Source organism: Molothrus ater, chromosome Z, assembly GCF_012460135.2.
Source record: "Molothrus ater isolate BHLD 08-10-18 breed brown headed cowbird chromosome Z, BPBGC_Mater_1.1, whole genome shotgun sequence".
In the NCBI taxonomy this organism is placed as follows: Eukaryota; Metazoa; Chordata; class Aves; order Passeriformes; family Icteridae; genus Molothrus; species Molothrus ater.
In genome coordinates, this window is record NC_050511.2 from 61217085 (window position 1) to 61239134 (window position 22050).

The window sequence follows — 22050 nt, forward strand, 5'->3', positions numbered from 1 at the left end:
TCCTCGGTGGTATAAAAATAATTATAGAACACTAACAATTACTAGAGAAAACATTTAGTAGAGAAAAACACAAAATCCTGTTGCTTCTCATGTACTTTTTCATTTAATTTCAAGTTAATTTCATTTATGTGCCTTCTGAAATGTAGAAATTTATTTCACTTTGACATCCTGTTAAGATGTTTTAAAACTACTGAAAATGCTTATTTAGTACAACACCCCTGCCTTTTTTTTTTTTTAATACGTTATTTTACTGTTCCAACAAGCTTTCAACAACAGGCAGAAGGTTAGTGCGTTACTTTACCAAAATTCAACATTACTTTCTAGCTGCAGTGGTTCTGGGAACAAAAGCCATTACATACTACCAAAACAAGTCATCACCTTACACAAAACATTGACAGAAATGTAAAGAGGAGATTATCCCTTAGAAATTAACAAGAACTGTTTAATCACCCTGTGGACTAATTTCGGGTGACCATGGCCTCCATAGAGGCCCACCAAAACCCTTTGGTATCTCTCATTTCTTAGGAGATGTCCTTAGGGAAAGATTCCAATCCCTTTCCCTTACATTTATATGAATTAGACTTTGATGGGGGAATGGAAAAAAAACTTCTGCTGATCACAAATACTGGTGCTACATTGTTTCTTTAAAAAAATTATAAAGACATGCCTTTGCCACGACTGAAAGCTCTGCTCTAAAAATGAATTATACAAGGAAAGGGATATGAGTTGAATTACACATCTCACTAAGAATTGAAATGTTAAATTACATCTTCACAGACTAACTTATGCCAAAATGTTAACATGTGCACTACACCTGCAGTAAAAATACTATACTGTTTAAATTGTGAAATGCATTTCTGTTGTTTGCATTAAGAATAAAACTCACTACAACCATTGCATGATAACACGAACAAGCAATCTGAAATTAATTCTGGAACTATACAAGATAATCAACACTCACTGTTGCCAGGTGTATTCCCTCTGATCTGCCATATTCTGAAACTCTAAACAATTATCTTACTTTTTGTACTTAAAACACTGTAAACAGTGAAATGCTAGGTTTTGAGTTTATTATTTTCCTCTTCTTACTCTTCAGATTAATTCCACAGATGGCAAATAGTAGGAAATGTAGTTTGATTCAATTAATCTCCCCTTTGATGAATACTAGACAACAAGGAAACAGAGATGGATTTCAACAGAACAGGGATATTCTCAAAATTATGGGAATTGGGCTAAATACATGGTAAAACCTGTGTATTCAGGAAATACAGCTCTCCCACAACCCCAACTAACCTAGAGTAAGTTTAACTAAGTTTAAGTGTGAACTGAATTTTAAATGTTCTTCTATTTTAGAATACTGTCATTTGTGATTTTTTTTTTATTTCTGCACTTGGAACTAATTGTGTACACAAAGCATCTAAAGAATACCACTGAATTATAGAATCTCTTGAGTTGCAGAAGACCCACCAGATTCATCAGTCCAACTCCTGGCCCTCAGAAAAAGACACTCCAAGAGTCACACAATGTGCCTGAGAGCACTCTTGGAACACTTCATGAGCTCAGACAGACTTGGTGCAGTAATCACTTCTCTGAGCAGCCTGTTCTAGTGCTCAACCATCCTTTGACTGAAAAACCTTTTCCTGATGCATAAACTAAACATTTCCTGACTGAGCTTCATGCAAGACTCATTTCCTTGAGTCTTGTCAGTGGTCACCACAGAGATCAGCACCTGGTCCTCTGCTTCTCCTCATGTTTAAAATTGCAGTGAGGGGTCCCCTCAATCTCCTCTTCTGCAGGGTGAATAAACCAAGTGACTTCAGCTGCTCCTCATAAGACTTTCCTTCCAAACCCTTTACCATCTTCATAACCCTCCTTTGGATACTCTTGAATAGGTTAATGTCTTTCCTATATTGTGGTGCCCAAAAGAGCACACATTATTCAGGGTGAGGCCCAATCAAGTGCAGAGCAGAGCAGGATAATCACCTCTCTTGACCATCTGGTGATGCTGGGCCTGGTTTGCCCCTCTGCCTGTTAAGGCACATTACTGACCCATTTTCAACTTTCCATTAACCAGGACCCCAGTCTCTTCCCACAGCACTGCTCTCCAGCCTCTCACTCCCTAGTCTATGCACATATCCAGGGTTGCCCCATCACAGGGGCAGAATCCAGCACCTGACCTTATTAAACTTCACACAATTGGTGACTGACCATCTCTCTAATCTGTTGAGGTCTCTCTGCCTGGCCTCTCTGCCCTCAAGGGAGACAACAGTGCTTCCCAATGTAGCATAATCTCTAGACTTACTTTCAAGTTCTGCATCCAAGTGTTAATGAATATGTTGAAGAGAACTGAGGATGGGGCCCCATGGAAGCCCACTTTTGACTGAACACTAGCCTGATGTCACCCCATTCACCATAACCCTTTGTGCCTGACTCATGAGCCAATTGCTCACCCATCGCATAATATGGTTATTCAGCTACAAGCCAAACATTTTGTCCAAAAGGACACTCTGAGAGGCAGTATCAAAAGCCTTACTGAAGTTCAAAAAGATTACATCAACTGGCTTTCCTATATCATATAGATGGGTTACTCTGTGATGACATGGATACAGGAGTAAATATAAATCTATAGATGACATTTGCTTCCCTGTAAGACTGTATTTTACACACATTTTTTTTAATTTTAATGTGGCTATCTGTGTTTCACATTTTCCCATCCGGCCCACATCAGTGTCTGGAACTTTCCTTTTACATTAGGTTCTGAGTTACCTGAGCACCTTCTTTAGCAGTGTCCCAACTGTGTTTTCACCATCTCTTCTCATGACAGTCCTTATTTTGCAAGTTTGCAAACAACTCTGTGCAACTTCTTTTCCCTCAGTCAGTCATTCTGCTCCCTTATCCCTTCTGTTCTGCTAGATGAATCACTCTGGATGCTAATATACTGCTCTCTACTGTAAGATAGGTGAAGATGACATGCTAGCATGGCTTAACTGTTCAAATGTTGCATGACATTGTTTGAAAGATACGAAGGTATGGCTATGTTAAATAAGAGCAAAGGCTTTCATGTGTCACCTATTTTCTTTTGAATTCCCTGTTTTCCTATAACACTCTAAGACTCTACAACTAAAAACTCCCAAAATGCAATTTTTCACAAAGTTCCCATACCAGAAAGTAGAAAAGGAAACCAAATAGAAATGACAGCACTCTTCAAACTTAACTAATCAGATGTCTTACTTTTGCACTAACTAGTCTATTCAAAAAATGAAAGTTTACCTATACAACTAAGAGATTAAGAAAGGATTAAGATTAAATAATACATCGTATATCCACTAGACACCAAAAGATGCATACAGTTGGTAGTTAATGAATCTTCAGCAATTAAAAATTCAACTATATGAATATTGCAATAATTTAAGTTTCTAAATTATTTATCTCAAAGTGGCAGAAAATATCACTATTTAAAAATAGCATACAAGATGCAAGTGATGAAAAATTGATGTGAAATAGCAATCTAAGACTTGAGCTCACTTTAAGCAAAACTATTAACGCAAAAAAATTCCTACCAAATTCAAGTCAATGCAAAAAGAAATTTCATGGCCCATTCCACCAATACTTAATTCTCAGTTTTATTCTCTCTGAGTTATACAGCAAGCTGCATAAACTCAAAAAAAAAAAAAAAAAAAGATAAATCAAATCACAGAGGAAAAAATTAAGTTCTTTCTGAATCACTCCCTTTTACTTTCTGTTTCCCCCTCTAATCTTTCATTTTCTGCTACACTTCCCCTCCCAAACTTCCCAGTGAAAATAAATGTTGGATGGTAGTATCTTAAGACAGAAAAATAATCTTTAACTGCATTTTACTGTATTTGCTGGTTAATATATCTCCACAGTGAAACTAACATTTAGAATCTATCATATCAATGTAGTCATCATGATCCAAGCTGCAAATAATAGTGTGTCACTGTCAATTTTGCTTTCTCACACTTTCTTCCCTTCACTTCATCTGATTTTAATAATCCCTGTCAAACCACAAACAGTCCAAATTACCTTCTTGACACAGAAGCTTTCAAGGAAGAGACAGAATCTCAACTTTCATTTAGTCACTACAAAAGCAAGCTGTCCGACTGGACAAATATTATTTTCACTCTTGACAATCTCTGTAGTAAAGCATGCTTTTTAATTTTTACTGAAGATGCCAAGGGTTTCAGATAAGCTTCTTGTTCAGCACAGATTGACTCACAGGATTAACAAACCAACAACTGTAATTGTGTTTAAAAAATCCAGCAGTTTTGAGGAAAAAAAAAACCTCAAGAAATGACAATCACATGTCATCAGCTAACTGAGTTAAGAAAAAGATTATACAAATAATTTCAATTTAGTAGATCTCATAGGATGTTTCAAGATCATTTTACATTTCAAAGATTGACCAAATGGCTGTTCCTAACAATGTAATATAAATCAGAATTTCAAGGAGGACAAATTTATATTCAAAGACACTAGCAACAATACAAAAAAGGTTACCATTTGACAACAGGAAATATGTTCAAGGAAAACAAATTCCACAGAAGAAGGTCATCTCCAACCATTTTCCACTCTGTTGGCTTGTCCTCAAAGTAAGCTCAAGAATATAACACTCTGCTTCACCTGTATCAATTTAAAACTAATTGACTTCTCTGATGAGGTACAGTACTGTATAATTAGCATTATGTTATAAGTTTATGTGAATAATCGAAGTATAATACATTTTAATACAAAAATTTTCTTCACATAGACACACTGGTCTCTAATTATCTGAATCTTTTAGCTGAAAGCAGTAATCAGGTTTTAAAATGCTACTAGATGTAAAAAAAAGAAAACATAATAACCAAGATGCTTCCCATCAGAAGACTCATGTGAAGTATTTGTTCAAATACCTCAGATGATTGTCCTATGCATGAACTTAATTTAAGCCTAATCAAAACCATTTTAAAATATTCTTTGACAACTAGTCTGTATATACCAAAACAATAAAAGCCCATCTTTGATGAATCTCTAAAATCACAACAAAATGCAGAGACATATGCATAGACGGTGTTTAAAGTTCCACAGCAAGAGAATTATGCTTTCTACTAATACAGAAGCCTTATAGTGCTCTTTCAACAGCTTGGGCTGGTAACTGGCTCTTCATGAAGACTCACTCATCTTCATGGCCAGATATCTTCCTGCTTGCCTTCTAATTCTGTTTTTCTTTCTAGAGAAGAGTGAGAGTTTCAAGAGCCTACTGTTTTCCTTTAGCACAGCTAGTTAAAGCACAGTCTTGATACTCAGCAGTATATTGATTCTACTACAGGTCTGCATCAGATTGATCTGTATAATTTATTCTTAAAAAACTATCTGATCAAAAGATCACTTAAAGGAGGAAAAAACTTATAAAACACAGACCAATGGTATTGTCTGTTTTAATTAAAAGGACATTGATTTAAGCCTCTTTATGTGAAGTGCTTAGCCCTGACTATGACTGAACTTCTAGTTAATTATCAGTTTATATTTACAGCAGAACTCATGACTGCTGCCAGGTACATTAAAAAATCCCACAGATTATATATGATTTGGGGTTAAAAACTACTGAAGAGAATAAAAATAGAAGATGCGAAAGACATCTGTGGAACACTATATTAAACTACAAATATACTGACTGATATGAAAGTAGGTCTACACCACATCTAGTTAGTGATTATCAAACTACACATTGTGCCTAACTGCTTTTCAGTTCTGTAACTATTTGGGAAGATAAAAAAAAATCTTAAGGCAGAGCCTTCTCACTAATTCACAAACCATACATAAATAATTTTTCCACCTAGTTTCTCAGTGGTAGCCTTTATCTTCCCAGAACACCCTCTCCATATTTCAATTCAGTTTTGCTACTTGATAACTTTATAACATTATAAGATCTTACATCTTTATTTCTTTGTAGGAAGAACAAGTCATCTCAACTATGCTGCTACAAAAGCAAAAGGACACACAACCAAGTGGCAATTTTAAAGAATATTTATCCTCAATATTTTTCCATTCCTGTTGAAAAGAATGAAAGGAAAATAAAGGAATAGTTACAGTTAAAGGAACTTCCTTCTTATCAAAGACATTGTAAACAATACTTTTAAGCTCCAGCCTAAAGCTCCTTATCATAGAGCAACAAAGAGTCCCACAGCTGCCAGCTCATGAAAGAAACATACTGTATTCATGGTGAACTTCATTTACCTTTATACTGTTACTACATATGCCATGGAAATTCCACATGGTTCAAAAACACTCAGAGATAGTTCAAATACATTCAGCCATCTCTTCTGGGAAGATGCTGTGTCAAGAATATTATTTAAAGGTATGATAGAGGCAAGAGCACAAAAAGGGAGAGAAATAATAATTACTAAATGCATTCACATTGGGAAAAAGAAACAATTATTCGGAGCCAGACCAGGTCATAAATTACTGTGCAAGAAGGAAAGACAATGAGCTGATTTGTGATGCAGAAAGGGCTTCGTCCCTATCTTTAAAAATCTACTATAAAATTTATTTTAGATTCTTTAGTGCCAAAACCACTTAGCCTTTGGTTTCATGATTAAGAGGGCAAGTGTTCATAAATATCTTGTAATTGAATACAATGCACTGTATTATTTCTTACATAATTACAAGACTTAAATGACTTGTGCAACTGGACAAGAAGTGGAGCTACAGTGTAAACAATATGTATTACTTGCCTATTACATCATAACAAAACTTCACTGAAAACTAAAAATCAATTTTTGGTTTTTTGAAGGAAGACTACATTTCAAGTTTGTAGAAAGACAGGAGGACATCACAAACCAAAGGTGTAAAATCTTTTTCCAAGGTCACACTAACATTTTAGCAAATTTCTTTTTCCTTGTATTAATTTCAAAGAATTAATACAAGGAAATTTACAAGAATTTTACAACTTAAAAAAAAAATAAGCCATGTAAGATTCAAGGAGGAAATTTATATTACAATCAAAGTTTTAGGATTTACTCTGTATCTTTTTTTAACTGCCTAAATCTGAAATAACTAAATAATAATAAAGTGATAACTTTAGAAGAATATCCTTCAGAAGCATGAGTTGTCATCAAATCTATTTTTATATAATAGTTCTATAGTGAACCAGAGATTTAATTCAATTACTTTAACCTGTAGATAAACTATGTTTGTTGTGCCCCAGCCAACAGCAAGTGGTCCCAAACCAAGACTCTCTTTACTGGTACACCACCATGAAGCAGTTTGAAGGACATTACTAGAAAAACCAAAATATCCAATGAGAAAACTAATTAATGGCACATGGTCTGAATAAGGAAAAAAGTATTCAAAGATAGAAAAGTGGGGTAGCATTTATTGAAATGACATTTTTCCTAGGTAAGCTGGTAATAAGTGATAGCACAACACACTTATGCTAATCTTTGGAGTTAAACATTACTCAGAAACTTTAAGTTTGTTCCGAATAAGGTAAACAAAAGTAAATAGCTTTGCAAATGTATATCAAGCAAGGGTATTTAACAAACAACTTGATTTTTAGTATCAAGGCAGACCAGAATGATTTTTCCATTTTTCTCCTCTCTCACAGTGCGCACCAGGGATAAATTTATGACAGTATAAGCATAAAGAAGGTTGTATTGCTCACCATTCCCTGGCACGTGGCAGTTAGGCATGTGAGACAGCACACCCACCAAACCCTTGCTGAGCATCAGTGAAGACTGAGCTTTATTGTTCGGCGCTTACTTTTATAGGAAATTCAAAACTCCCAGGTCTAAACAGCCCACAGGTTCATACTTTACACCCCTAGACCTTGAGCCAGTGACATGCTTGCACCTAAGGAAAGATGTTATTGGTTGAAGCCCCTGTCAGTCAGCCCAGGGACCAGTTAATGAAACTGGGCTGGGTTTCTTATTTATAACTGATTAATGCTCAGTACAAGCCAGCTTGTAATTTAATGTGGCAACAATTCCCTATATTTACATTACCTGACACAACTTACATGTACCCAGTCAAGTGGCATCTTAAGAATTTAAAATATTCTAGAGACTACTGTTCTGATTTCAAACAATACCTGAACAGAAAGTTCTATTACATTTAACAGCAAAAAAATGGGAAAGCATATGTAAAAAATAACAGAAACTCCCCTGTTTATCTGCTTTTGTTTCACATATTTAAGTAATTAAAAATCTTTTAACAAGCTTTCTGTATACTCTTGGTTTAGGCAGTAGTATTCAATAAAATGGAAGTGGTTCTTTATGTGGAAAAGAATTAGGAATTATCAATACTTTGGGGGGTTTTAGCTAAAGTACTTCAGGACTAAAGTTCTCATAATTCATCAGTTCCATAGAAAAATCAATAAAGACATAAGCAAAGGAAGTTTGAAAGAACAGCATGGAAGTTTGACAACAGGATAGCGTTCTTTGACCAATACTCTTACATTTGTGTTTTATATTAAAAACAAAGACAGCAAAGCCTTTACTGTTTCCACCATTTTTATTTTTTTCCTAAAACAGAGGATATGCAAAAAAAAACTGAAACAAAACAAAACAAGCCAAACAAAACAACAAAAAAACTCATATAGAAACTGACAGTAAGGTTCTAGCTCCAGCCCACAAAAGCCAAGAAATGTAAAGTTACTCCGACATTCAATCTTTAAATCATGCAAGGGTGCTTCTTTTTCTTTTTTGAAAAATGACAATGCAAGGTAATGACAAGTTGTCAGCCCTAACTTTGAATTGCCTGAAGTTTGTCATTTGGTGTTTGTGTCACAACCTTAATGTTATTTAAATGTAGTTTTTAGTATCTATTATTTAAAAAGGTCTACTTTATGACAGCAAAAAGCTTTGATGGCATAAACCTCAAAGTACACTGTAGTGCTGGTATGCCACTTCATTAGAAGCAGTGCATAAAACATATGCTGTTGACAAATCTAATTCATTAAAGTTGAGGTAGAAGCACTTTAAAGGAACTGGATGGCATCATTAGCTACAGTTCCTTTCATAAATTATTCCTCTTTTTTCTTCTGAATGATTTTGTCAGTGTTCCCTTTTCAGACTGGGAATGTTTTTGCCTTAAAGTTCAATACCGTCAACATGTTTGGTTAAGTTAATTAAGTAGCTTATTTGCTAACACTGAAATTGTAAGCTGATTATTTCACCTGTATTAACTAAAGAGGAATAAAATTAAGAAACAATGTATAAGAGTTTCAGATTATGAAACATAAAATTTTAAAATTAAGAGAAGTAGAGGTTATCTAGTGCAACAGAATAACATTGTGGCAGCATTGTTTTATGCCTCCAAGAATTGCAGCAAATCAGGATCTGGAAGCATGTCTTAAACCAGACTGATTTGCTGTAAAAGTTCTTTGAGAGACAACATACTGTCCATTTCTAGTTCTCTGTGCTTGAATACACAAATTTCCTCTTAAAGGTCTGCAAATGCTCTGCTGAATATGCCTGATTAAGTCATCCTGCCAACTATGCCCCTTGTAGCAGTGCAGCTGAGAGAAGACTTGGTCAGGCATGAGAAATACGACAGTGATTATGCGGATGACTATGATTAGAATTAATGCTAATACAGTATCTAAATTTGTCAATCCACTATATAACATAAGTGGGTCGGAAGAGTTGTAATATTAGAGGCTTGGCTAGAAACATACAGGTTTACGGTGTTTGGCCTTACAGAATGAACAGTTACAAAGCAACAAAGTATCTCTGGAACTACTTTAGGATTTTATCTCTGTATGTGGCTAGATGTTACTGCCTTTTTTACTCAAACCTCCAAAAGTCAGTTCTCCCTGCTTTTGGGTTGGACATACCCTGCAGGCATCCCTGCTGGGGAGCAGAGTGAGGTGTTTCACACAGAAGCTGCCTGCAACCTCGGGAGACCAGTCTGCCCAGTCTACAGCAACATTTTATACCCTTTTGCTGGCCAAGGTGCATCAAAGTCAATCACAATAATCAGAGCTCTCCCATCTCTGGAATACATCAATTACGCAACCATCCAGACAGTTCCTCCTGCAATTCCTACCTGGTGTTCTTACCTTAGGATAATTCCCACCACATGTTTTTATCTTAGGACAAATCCAATTGTCTATTAGAGACAATCAAAAGGGAGGAGGTGTGTGTGTTGGAGGTGGGGGTAAGCGAACTGCACACGAAAACATGATTATCTTTTGTCAGGTCACATTTACCACATTAGTCAGCATTTACCATTTCCATCAGATGATTAATGACACGTATGTCCAATATGCTACACATAAATTTTCCTAATTGCTCTCTGCATTAATCCTCATCCTGCTCTTTTTCCATTTTGTTCCCCCTCCTGCCATACTGTCTTTACATGTATATGGAACAACCTTTGCACCACCAAAACATGGGAAGAGTTACCTGCAGATAGGCAAGCAAGATTTGCAAGATCTGCTGATAACAGGTTTTCCACCTTAAGGGACAAATAAACAGTTACAAAGAACCTCTATGACCCTCTGTTAACCACTCAAACTTCTACTCAGCCCTCGTGAGACGCTTGCTGGAGCACTGCATCTAGCTCTGGGAGTCCTGACATTAGAAGGGCATGGACCTGCTTGAACAAGTCCAGAGGAAGGTGACAAAGATGATCACAGTGCCTCTGCTATGACAACAGGCTGAGAGAGTTGGGGCTGTTGAGAGTGGAGATCAGAATGCCCTGGAAAAACCTTATCATAGTCTTCCAATACTTAAAAAGGAGCTTGTAGTGGGCTGAGACTAGATAACCTTTAAGGTTTGTTCTAATCCATCCCATTCTCTGAATCTCACCTTAAGTGGCAAATCCATGTCTGATACCCATATGTTGCAATCTTATATTCCAGTTACATATTAATAAAAAAACAGAATTGTAACATCCTGGTAGGTATTTTGAATCTTTCTTGCTCTTGTTGCACCTTCATTATCTACCCTATAATAACTAATGCCATGCTTTCTCCTAACTTTTCTTCAGTATTTTTGTCCTTCCATCCACAATCATCTCTACCTTTTCCCTCTATACTGATCTCAAGTACAGTGAACTCCAGAGAAGGTAGAAAGTGTACAAATAACACGTTACCCCATTGACTATATCTCATCTAACTTGATTTTCTAATGTCTGTGACCCAGGGTTCATGTTTATCTGCATTCTGAACATGCCGTTGGCTATTGCCTAGCCAGAAATTAAACTAAGGGGAGAGATGTGTTATTGCAGACAAGAAACCATTCTGGAATACTCATAGTATATACAGATTGTACTCAACATTCAGTTATTAGCAAAAATTTACAATATCTTCTAGCATTACCTATATTTACCATTTTAAATGCAGTTACTTAGAGAAGAACAAAATACCAACAGACAAACAAAATGCATTTTACAGCCCAAAACCCAAATAATCAGCAAACACAATGTCAATCAACTTATGGGCATTCTCAAAAAACAAAGAGAAAAAGAAGAAGATGAAAGGATTTCGATGAATGAAAAATTGCTGATCACATCAGAATGGATCACCTGTGTAGGAAAAAATATTATTAGAAGGCCACCAGAGAAACTAGGTCACTTAAGTATTCCAGGCAGGTATATAGCACATTTAGGACAGGGCAGAAGAGCAATAATATCATTAAGAAGGTCTAAGAAGCAGTGATAGATTAACTCATGTCACACAATGAAAAGAAACTTGGACTTTATGTGGTAGGAAAGTTAAGTATTAAATGCAAAATAAATCCATTTCATAACTATATTTTAAAAGAAACAAACAACCAAAACCTTGGTCCAAGTCTCTCCAAGTGAGAGACTGAAAGTACGCTAAAAAAATACAGTTCACTAATTTATTACTGACTTAACTAATCTACATAAACTCACGTACAGAAGAGTTACAGAACAAGCTGTTGAACACTGTTCTGCGCTCTCTATGTTTGTCCATTGATTCACTGACATACATTAATAGAAAGTGAGCTGGCAGAAAGGCAGATGAATGCAAGGAGATGAGAAGATGGGCAGAGCTCATAATAGTCATAAAAATAAATGTTCTTTGGAAAAAAAATGGCTACATGAAAGAAACACAAAAGATACGTCCTGAGAAGAACATGAAGATGCTTTTAAAAATAACTATTAAGTTATGATAACAGAGAGTTTATATAATCAGCACAGCTTGAAGAAAAGCAGGAACTTTCACAATGCTTGTTCTGCATTTCCTGTATTCATTAGCTCATGAGAGAAACTACGGGTATTTTTATAGAAAGGTGATTACTACTAAGAAGCTCCCGTAGCTTCTGTGGATTTATACTGTATTATTTCTAATCCCTGTAATCCCTTATCACTACAGAAGAAAATTTAAATTCCTTCAGTTTCAAGAAGCCAGAGACAGTGTTTCATACTGAAGAAAAAAATGGACCTTAAGTGGCACAAAGTTAGATTTTTATCCACATGAAGGCAGTGTGGAGACACTTCATACTGCTTTAGATTTTATGACTGGTTTTTCAGTGTAGTTTCACGATTTTTTTTAGAAAGCTGTGATTACAAAATGTTAGCCTATTGCATTGCGAGTTTCATTTTAAAAATACACATATTCTGTTTAGACAGAAGAAAAAAACTCCAATGAATAATTTTCCTTAATCAGTCAACTGATAATCTTGTTTGCATGATGGCAAGTATTTTAAGCACATACTAAAAAACATATTCCACTAATAAAAAAATCAGATTATACTTCACAATGGAAAGATGCTTTTGCGTGGACTGCATCACTCTCAAAATGTGCAAGTAATTACATAAGGAATTCACACACAGGAAGTCAAAAAGCTTATGAGGGACAAATAGTACACATGAAAAAAGATCAAACAAAAAAAAAATAGAAACCCTAACTTGCAAAGTAAAGGACAAAGTGGCAGAGGCTTTGAGAAACAGACTGAGATTTACAGACAAGGATCAACAGTGATAACATAGAAAGCAGCAGCACCAATAAGGCCTGAAGAAAGATAACTGTGTGAAGTAAAATAGCTATTACTGGGAAATGTAAGAAGTGAAATTTCAAAGCAGAAGACATAATGGTAACATAAATATGCATAGAACATAAAGGAAATAAAAAGTTTAAGGTGGAAAGCCTGAATAGCGTAATGAAAATGAAAACTTTTCTCTCTAATAATAAATTATTAGGTAATAAAATTAATAAAAGAGGTCTGAAAGAGATGGACATCTGATACACTGTAATTAAAATCTTTCTGTGATAGGAGGATAGGAATATTTATTTTTCTGATCTTGGTTTCTTAATGAATTGGACATGAGAGCTGTACAGCCATTCTTGATCATCCTTAAAATGTAATTAGAAGGTTTATAAGTCAAATACCATGTGTGTAGTACAGAAAATTGCTTCCTAAATTTTATAGAACATGTCACAGGTACTGCAGAACAAAATATGTAAAAGTAGATACTATCTAAAACCCAGAGACAAGTTGTTAAAACATAATTTATAATACTGAGCAATTGAATTGTATACTTGACAAATACATTAAAGAAAACTAGAGGGACTTAAAAATACATCAGTTAAAAAGCCTACTCCCTATGAGACCTATGAGACATAAGAGACACTTAGCTACCATAATGACATCACAACAAAGAAGGAAAGGAAGAAAATATTTTAGACTTTTAATAAACCAAATAATTGAATCAGGCAGTAAGTGAATTCCAAACTTAGAAGTCATCACGGAAAAAATGGTTTAAAAACTTAATTCCTTAAAGCTACATTTTGGTAACAAATTGCATTTTTGGTAAAATTTTTAAGAAAAAATAGATGTGAAATGTTTGAGATCTCAGTTATTTTGATTCCACACTATTTTATGTGCCAGAGACATGGGGAAAAAGAAGTTACTTCTTAAAGGTAAGAAATGGTCATCATATAAGTATGAATGATTGAATCAAGAATATCCTGAGTTGGAAGGGACCACAATCATCATCAAAGTAAAACTCTTGGGCCTACACATGACACCCCAAGAGTCACACCATCTGCCTGAGAGCATTGCCAAGCACTTGTTGAATTCTGCAGGCCTGGGACTGTGACCACTTCCTTGGGAAGCCTGTTCCAGTGCACAATCACCCTCTGGGTGAAGAACATGAATCTAATCTAAGTCTTCCCTGGCAGAGCTTCACAGCTTTGCTCACTACTAGTTTGTTTAGACTATCATATGCTGAAGACTTCTCCAGCCCGTTAAGAATCCTGTGACATAAAACTGCTGTTAGTTATCAGTCAAGTAATGAATAGTAGCTAGTCCTAGTTAGTAAGAATTAAACTGTTTAAAATAAAGTAAAAGTTTACAAGAATTAAAATCAATACAATCCTGACAGTCCTTTACAGTCCTGATAAATCAATGGTAAAAGTATAAAGGTGCAACAGGTACAAAATAGAAATCTTCATTGTCAATAGACAAGTGGAAACAATAACTGTAGTCCAAATATTAACTCTAAATATTTAAGATTTTTTTTCACTGTCATTTTTGCAGAAAGAGTAGTGACAAAGATTGTTGATGGTTACTTCTTCATGCAAAAAAATAACTGCAATGCTAAGAAAACAAGAGATAGGAAAAGCTTCAGTAAGCATTAAGGGTACTAGAATACTTTTTAAACAGCAAGACAAGAGTCATCTGTGGCCCGGAAGCACTGTTTTTCTGTTTTGATATTCTGGGAAACTCAGATTTAAACCAAGTGTCCAATCTGCTGTCAAATTTTAGATGTCTGCATCTAAGTGATTTTGGTTTTTGAGAGATACTTATGTTTTATAGCAGTGGCAAGCTCAAAGCATTGCTTTGATTGATCTAAGCTGCAGTGACAAAAACTCAGCACTTGTGAGTTTTGTGGTACACATCTCAATTTACAGGTCTTAAATATGAAAGAGTATCTGAAATACCTCAGTGAGTACAGGGTGACTTGACCACAATTCAGTTCTCTAAAGAGGTGTTTCAACAATTTTTTTAAAATTTTTTTCTTGAATGCATACATTCTACTCTCAAACTGTAGAAAAAACTAAAGTGTTCTACAAAGCTACCTCTATTTGCTAGGAAGCATCAACAGACTTCTTGTGCAATATCTGTTCAGTTCATTGCATGAGAGAGAAATAGTCAAAAGTCATCTCTCAAATACAGAAGGGACCAAAATAAGGAGTGGGACATGGAAAAAAAGTTTTATGAACAGCAAATCTTGGCATTTCTACATTTCTGAATTCTACACTGAGTGCCTGAGGTACAAGATGAATATTATTTGATGTCTTTTGATTGCTTTGTAACTGAAAAAAAATCAAGCCTTGACTCTCGTAACCAAAACGTTTCACCAATTTGATCAGGGGGCCAGGAATGCTTTCCCTTCACGAACAGGGCAGAAAGCCCTTCCCAAAAATACGTGCCTTGATTATCTGGCTGTAGCACTACCTTCTTACCTGCCCTACGAGTGCCATGAATCATGTGGCTTTGAAACTTTGAAATGTTTCTCCGAGATACTGAGAAAATGGTTCTGAGGGTCATAAATCTCTGGTCCCTCTTCTAATTCTTACAGCCATCCTGTTCCAAAGGCAACACACTTCAGCTTGCGTATAGACCGACACACCCCCCCGCCAGACCGCCTCCCACAATTTCAGCTCCGCCGAGCCATAGCCACGGTGATTTCCAGGCTCCGGGAGAAGTCAGCGCGTTTCTCAGCCCGCCCCCGCCTCCCTGCGCCTGGCAGGGCCCCCTCCTCTCCGTCGGACGGAGGACCGCCCCTTCCCGCTCCTTGCTGAAGCTACGCCTGCAGCGCCACGACGCCGGGACCGTCTCAGACGGATTTCGGCGCCGCCTTCCCGCGGCAGGTGCCAGCGCCCACCAGCGTCTCGGACCCCGCGGAGCTCGGGGGCTGCGCAGCGCCCTGCCGTGCCGCACGGGAGAGAAGGCGGCCGCGAGGAACGCCGCTGCTCCGCGGGCGGCCGCAGCGGAGCCCAGCCCTGTCCCGCTCGGCACCAAAGCCCGGCCGCAGGGTAAGCTGAGGGGAAGGGCAGCCCCAGCGGGGCCACTTACCCGGCCGGGATCCCCCCGCAGCTCCGCGCCGGCGGCCCCGGCGACCACGGAGCGTCAGTAACAACGTCCCGGAACGGCCGCTCCGCCACATCCGGGGGCGGGGCGTGGGAAGGCGGGAGCTTGCCGTGCTGCGGTGCCTGGCGGGCACCGAGACGGACCGAACCGGACCGAACCGAACCGAACCGAACCGAACCGGACCGGACCGAACCGGATCGGACCGGACCGGACCGAGGCAGCGTCAGCCCCGGCGCCGGCACAGCGCTCGCTCCCGTGGCCTCCGTACGTGAGCGCTGGAGGGCTCTCCGCCGCAGCCAGGGCCCCTCGCTCGTCACCTCCGGAGCGGGACCGCCGCCAGCCTGCCGCTCCTCGGCGGCGTGTGCCTGTGACGGCGGCGGCGGGGTTCCTTCCCCCGTGGGGCGATGGGAGGCTGCACCGCACTGTCGACAGCGGAGCAGGGGTTCGAAGGCCTGAACCTCCGGGCATTTGGGTGCAGAGCCAAGATGCCAGACCTGGCGGGCTCGGCCCACTGCAGGCTGCAGTTTGGGGTTCCTTCTCAGGCTGCTCCGTTATCGCCTGTGAGGTGTCTTTGCTGTGACAGGCAGTAAGAGCTTAAAATGTGGGGTACCAGCCTTCATTCATTTTGGTGTGTTTTCCTATTTTGTTGGAAAAGAAGTAGAAAACACTAGTCAGGCCTTGCAAGCAACTTCCCATGGTGTGTATTTTGTGTATTAATGTTTCCTTTTCATTCTTTCAACAGATGGCAAGTTGCAGCCAGAAAAGGATAATACAAATAACTGGATTTAAAAACCAAGAGAAGAAGGCACTGCTCAAATGCCTGTCCAAGCTGAGCTGTGTTTTTGTAGAGAGTAAGGTATTGTTCATTACAATACAGCAAAGAGAATTAGAATTGGAAGTAAAAATGCAAGTCTTAGAAGAAAGGACTGTGCAATAGGTTAGTTATGTATAAATAGAGAAAGAATTTTAAAGTTTCCAGTGATACAAAGTGTGTTGTTTTGTTTTCTTAGAAATACAGAAATTGTACACATCTTATAGCAAAAAAGCTGTGCAAGAGTGAAAAGGTCTTAGCTGCCTGCGCTGCTGGTGAGTAAACGATTTGCTGTTTAATTTCATAGCATCACAGCATAAGTTTGGAAAGGACCCTTAAAAGGGTTTTAGTTACCTGTTTTAATTCTGTATATGAGCTGTCTTACAAACCTTCCTTCTTGTTGTTCCGTTAACTTTGATTTTTAACATAGTATTATGTTTAAGTTACGATGAAGTCCACTTTTTTATTTTTTTCCCTAAATGATATGCCTGCTATTTCCCTTTGTTGGATCTGCATCTGTTCCCAAACAGAACACTTTGTTATATGTTAGATAATGAAGTCATGCTCAAATTATTTGCATGCTTAAAAGAGGGCAGAGGGAGTATGAACACCTGTAGTCAGCTTGGATTTTTGACGATAAATTCACATGGAACATTCGCTGGCAAAGGTCACTGTAAGTTCCTGTTTATGCAGCAAAAGAAAATTCCAGGCTGTTGCCATTCTGACAGAAGCTACTGGTCTTTCCTCTTTAACTACGGTCTGGTGCTGAAATCCCATGCATTAGCAACTAAAATGTTTTTAGAATGAAAACTCTGTATTTTAAGATTTTTTATAGACTGATCACCTGTCAGAATTCTGTAATGCAGTTTGAGTATCTTGTAGTTATGAGATATCACAATACCATTTTTAAGCATGATATTTATTTTTCCTGTATCATATTACTCTAAAGTGTTAAAGCAGTTAGTAGGATGGATAATGTTAAATTAAGAGATAATAGACAAATGACTAAACAGATATTTGGGTTTAAAGGTATATGTAAATTCCTTGATTTCCATATATATATATATATATATATATATGAATGTATGTGTGTATTTCTCTTTGTACTAAAATAAAATTCTCATTGCAATCTTACCAAAAATTAAATAGACCAAAAGTTTCCAAGAGGGGAAAAAATATGAAAATGCCTCTAAGTTTATGGCACAGCACTTAATTTTAGCACTTTTAAACCTCTGAGTTAATGTTTTCTTACTTTTTGTAGTTTAAAATTTGAAGATACTTTCTTGAACAGGGTGGAAATGGTACATGTAGTGTCCTCATGGTGATGCAAAACTCTGTCATGCTTTGATACATGCAAATCTTTCCCAATACCTCTAATACTTCTTAATCCAGAAGAGGTGTTAATTGTGCATAGTCATTGCTCTTATTCGTGACGGCAGAGACAGTGTATTCACTCCTACTGTGTTGTTTTCCAGGTAGTGAAGAAAGATCATGTTTAAACACATTTAGAACTCCATAGAGTTCACCAGAAATACTGTCAAGGATACCACTTGTCATGTACTTTCTACCTGACAGAAGTTTTGGGATGGAAACTTCGCATGAAAGTGGTTTTAACATCCAGGTCATGCACAGCATACCTTTTCCAGTCATAAATCCACTGGTACCTATACTAGGTTTTGTAGAAGTGCCATCTGTGCTCCTGCACTGAGACATTTTGTCAGTCAACCCTGCTGTTCTGTGAAACCAATTAGGTTCACACAATTCAAGTCAATTTCTCTTACAGTGTCTTCTGTAGGTAGTGTTTCAATACAGGAGCAGGGTACTAACCAGTGCTCTTGACCTGAACCTGTAAGAAGAGAGAGAGACAGAGAAAAGGGGAAGATCGTTACATACTATATCAAAAGCATACATGTGGAAGATGAAAGAGGAGAGGCGGAGGAGGTGGAGCCAAGGGATGAGAGAAAAGGATGTGAAAAGAAGAAAGGGGAAAGAAAAAAGTCTAAAACTGTGTCCCCCGAATATTGATATTCACTACCATTAGCAGTGCAAGTAATATTAAGAATATATAAGAGAAAGAGCTTACATGTTAAATGTCTAGTTCCTTTAAATCATAGGTAGTAAAATATTTCTTCATTAAGTACATTTGTAGAAGTGTCAAATGGTATTAAAAATAAAGGACTTACCAAGGTTCTGTGAAAGTCCTAAGAACAAAATCTGGGAAGCTGAGAAAATGTATTTGATATTTTTGAAGAGATAGAAAAGTATTTCATCTAGGAAGGATAAAAAGACACTTAATCATTAAAAGAAAACAAAGTGATCATTTTCAGTGGCATTGTGAGATTTTTGATTCTAGAGTCTGAAGTGGAGGACTCTTGTAATAGGAAGAAGTTTTTTAAATGGTACTTATAATTTCATCTTTTATTTGCACAAGAAATTTTTAAGTTAATTTTATATTAATTCTTCAGTTGATTGCCATTTGTCTCCACAAAAAATCTTTTGTGGTTGACAGTTCATTTTCTTTTTAGGAAAGTGGGTACTAACTAAGGAGTACATAATTAATAGTGCTGAAAGTGGCAGATGGCTTGATGAAACAACGTACGAATGGGGATATGAAATTGAAAGAGACACCCATTATTCACCTCAAATGCAATCTGCACCTAAAAGATGGCGTGAAGAACTGACAAACTCTAGTGCTCCAGGGGCCTTCCACAGATGGAAAGTTGTCCTCCTTGTTAAGAGAGGTGATAAACAAATGGCATGTATTAGAAGGTAGGAGTTCCATCCCAGTTAATTTGGTCCATAACAACCTCCAGCTATCCAAACTCTGAATTATTTTCATTACTGTATTTCCATACTTTTATAATGACTTTAAATCTGTAGCATCACTGCTTTTCTTGCCGCCTTTTAGTATAGTGTTAAAAATAACATGCATACGGTTTTTTATCAAGTAAGCTTGATAACAAAAACTTCCTTCATGAGGCAAGATACACAGATGTACAGTTTTTATTTTGTGTGTGTATGTGTTATTTTCAAATAGTAGGTGGAACTGTATGCTTTATTTCACTTGACTAGTTGACCTGACTCTGTCTCATGGATCTGGGCACCACTGCTACTGACGTGATGAGTGTTTGTGTCACATTTACGTAATAGATTCTTCTAGTTCTGAAGATGTAATTTGTTCTAAGACAGATGATTCTGATTTATGATAAATACAGATAGTTTAGAAAGTGAGTATAGAGAAGTAGAAAAAGAAAGAAAGAAAAAAAGATAAGGAAAGCCAAAGTGCAAGAATGCTGAGAGCAAATGTTTTTCTGTACTCTTCCTACACATTTGGTTTCATTACTTTAAATTCTACAACTGAATTTAAATCAGTGCATATTTAAATCCTATTTGTGTCTGGTACAGTAAAAGGAACATCTGACAGTTTCAGAGCTTTCCATTCATTCAGATACTGTCCAGCTTTCTATTGAGATCCCAGTTAGTTAGGACTACTCAGGTTTGAGCGTGACGCCAATGCACAGTCAAGAAGGGAATTGCAGTTTGTTGGATCATAGTCCAGGGCTGGATGCTATATCACAGACTATCTGTCTATCTGTACTTCATAAAGACAACATGAGGTGTAGTTGAAGTTGTTATCTTCTGATTTTGCCGACTGAAAATATTTTAAGTATGCTGTTTTTTGGCTGAGTGGGAGGATTTACTATGTCCTGCTACACTTGTGAAAATGCTGCTTCTTTTTCCATAAAAACTGCTTATGTAGATGTTCGTGATAACACTGTTGAAATGATGTCTTGCACAATGTCTGTTTCTATTTCGTGCAATAGAAACAACTTTTATCAGGAACAGCATCAGTAAGACAGATGATCAAGTTTTGTGAAATATGTTTTTTTACAGACTTTTTCCCATGCACTCAATTTTTAGTCAGTCATAAAACAGTGACAGGTAGATATTTTTTGGCTTCAGCAGGTACTGCTTTCAGTAATAAAGGACACTATAGCTTTGGAGAAAGTCTGGGTTTTTTCTAATATTTAACAACACTGTGCCTTTTATCCCCTTTCTATGCTCTTCCTGCCTTTAGTGCCTAGCTGTTGGATGGGTAAGTGTGTAAGACTAGCACCCTTTTCTTTTTATATATCTGGATTATGAAAAATAAAACCTATATCCAGAATGTCCTTAAATCTTATTTTTCCACCTTTTCTTTTGTCTAGCATTTTTTCTAAAAGATAGGAGCACTTGTAGCTTAACAGGTCTGGAAATTGTCCCTGGGGAAACTGTTACACGTGATGGTGCCCCAAAGACAAGCACATCTCTTTTCTGTATGTGATACTTTCATGATACTGGATAGCACTAATGCTGCAAATGTATATTTCTGTTACAAAAATATCATACTACATTTCAGAAAAGGAGTCTGACAGTTTTTGTTAACTGCTTAATTTATAGGAAAACTTAACCAAAAGATCAGTATTTTGGGATAGATAATGCAATAAATTATAATTGCTATCATCGAATTTGATACTTGGAAAGGTACAGAGGTGAAACTTCCTATCAGACATATTGGAGGTGTAAATTTATTTTAATAACTAGTGTTAAATTTTGAAGAGACTATTTTGTTAAGTGGGTTCTTTAATTTTCCAAAGACTATTAAGTGCCCTTTTATCTTTCTAATGAAGTTTGTGCTGTGCCATATATCTAGAAGCCTTATTCAGTTGTACTTGCATGCCTGTATTTTGTGAATGTTATTGTAGCTTTAGGCAGTGTTAATATAACATACTAAATACATCTTTCTAAATATGTTTATTTAGAGTTCTTAAAGCTGGAAAGGCAACCATATGTTCATCTGAAAATGCAGAGCACAATATAACTCATGTGTTCATCAGTGGTAAAATTTCTCCTTTACAAAATAAAAAGTGTCTGTCTGAAGCTCAACACTACCCTTTGCAATATATAGGACATTACCTTTTACAAGTAAGTAAACTAAATTATTGATTACTGTAAATAATGAAGTGTTAATAATGGAGGGGAATATAATTGGCCAGAGTGTTTCGTGATTTGATTGAATTAAGACAACTTTCTGATTCAGAGACCATGTATCCAAAAGATAGAAAGGCTCATGAATATATACAAATACCTGAAGAGAGGATGCATAATAGACAGGTAGGTGGTTGTCTGTGGTGC

At 37.1% G+C, this 22050-nt stretch overlaps 2 protein-coding genes across 3 annotated transcripts in view; one reads left to right on the forward strand and one right to left on the reverse strand.

Moving 5' to 3' along the window:
• Positions 1–16129, reverse strand: part of KIAA0825 (KIAA0825 ortholog) — a 232646-nt gene extending 216517 nt beyond the window's left edge. Inside the window, exon 1 of the mRNA XM_036402547.2 lies at positions 16050–16129. The gene's annotated coding sequence lies outside the window, so the exon portion shown is untranslated. The remainder of the gene's footprint in view (positions 1–16049) is intronic.
• Positions 15838–22050, forward strand: part of SLF1 (SMC5-SMC6 complex localization factor 1) — a 34324-nt gene continuing 28111 nt past the window's right edge. The window contains exons 1-5 of one of the 2 annotated variants that reach the window (XM_036402549.2): positions 15838–16009; positions 16807–16920; positions 17075–17150; positions 19401–19644; positions 21678–21840. In XM_036402549.2, the coding sequence (XP_036258442.1) occupies positions 16807–16920; positions 17075–17150; positions 19401–19644; positions 21678–21840 (597 nt within the window). In that variant the 5' untranslated portion in view covers positions 15838–16009. Of the gene's footprint in view, positions 16010–16203; positions 16329–16806; positions 16921–17074; positions 17151–19400; positions 19645–21677; positions 21841–22050 lie in introns of those variants that run through there. The other variant, XM_036402548.2, reaches the window with a different exon arrangement.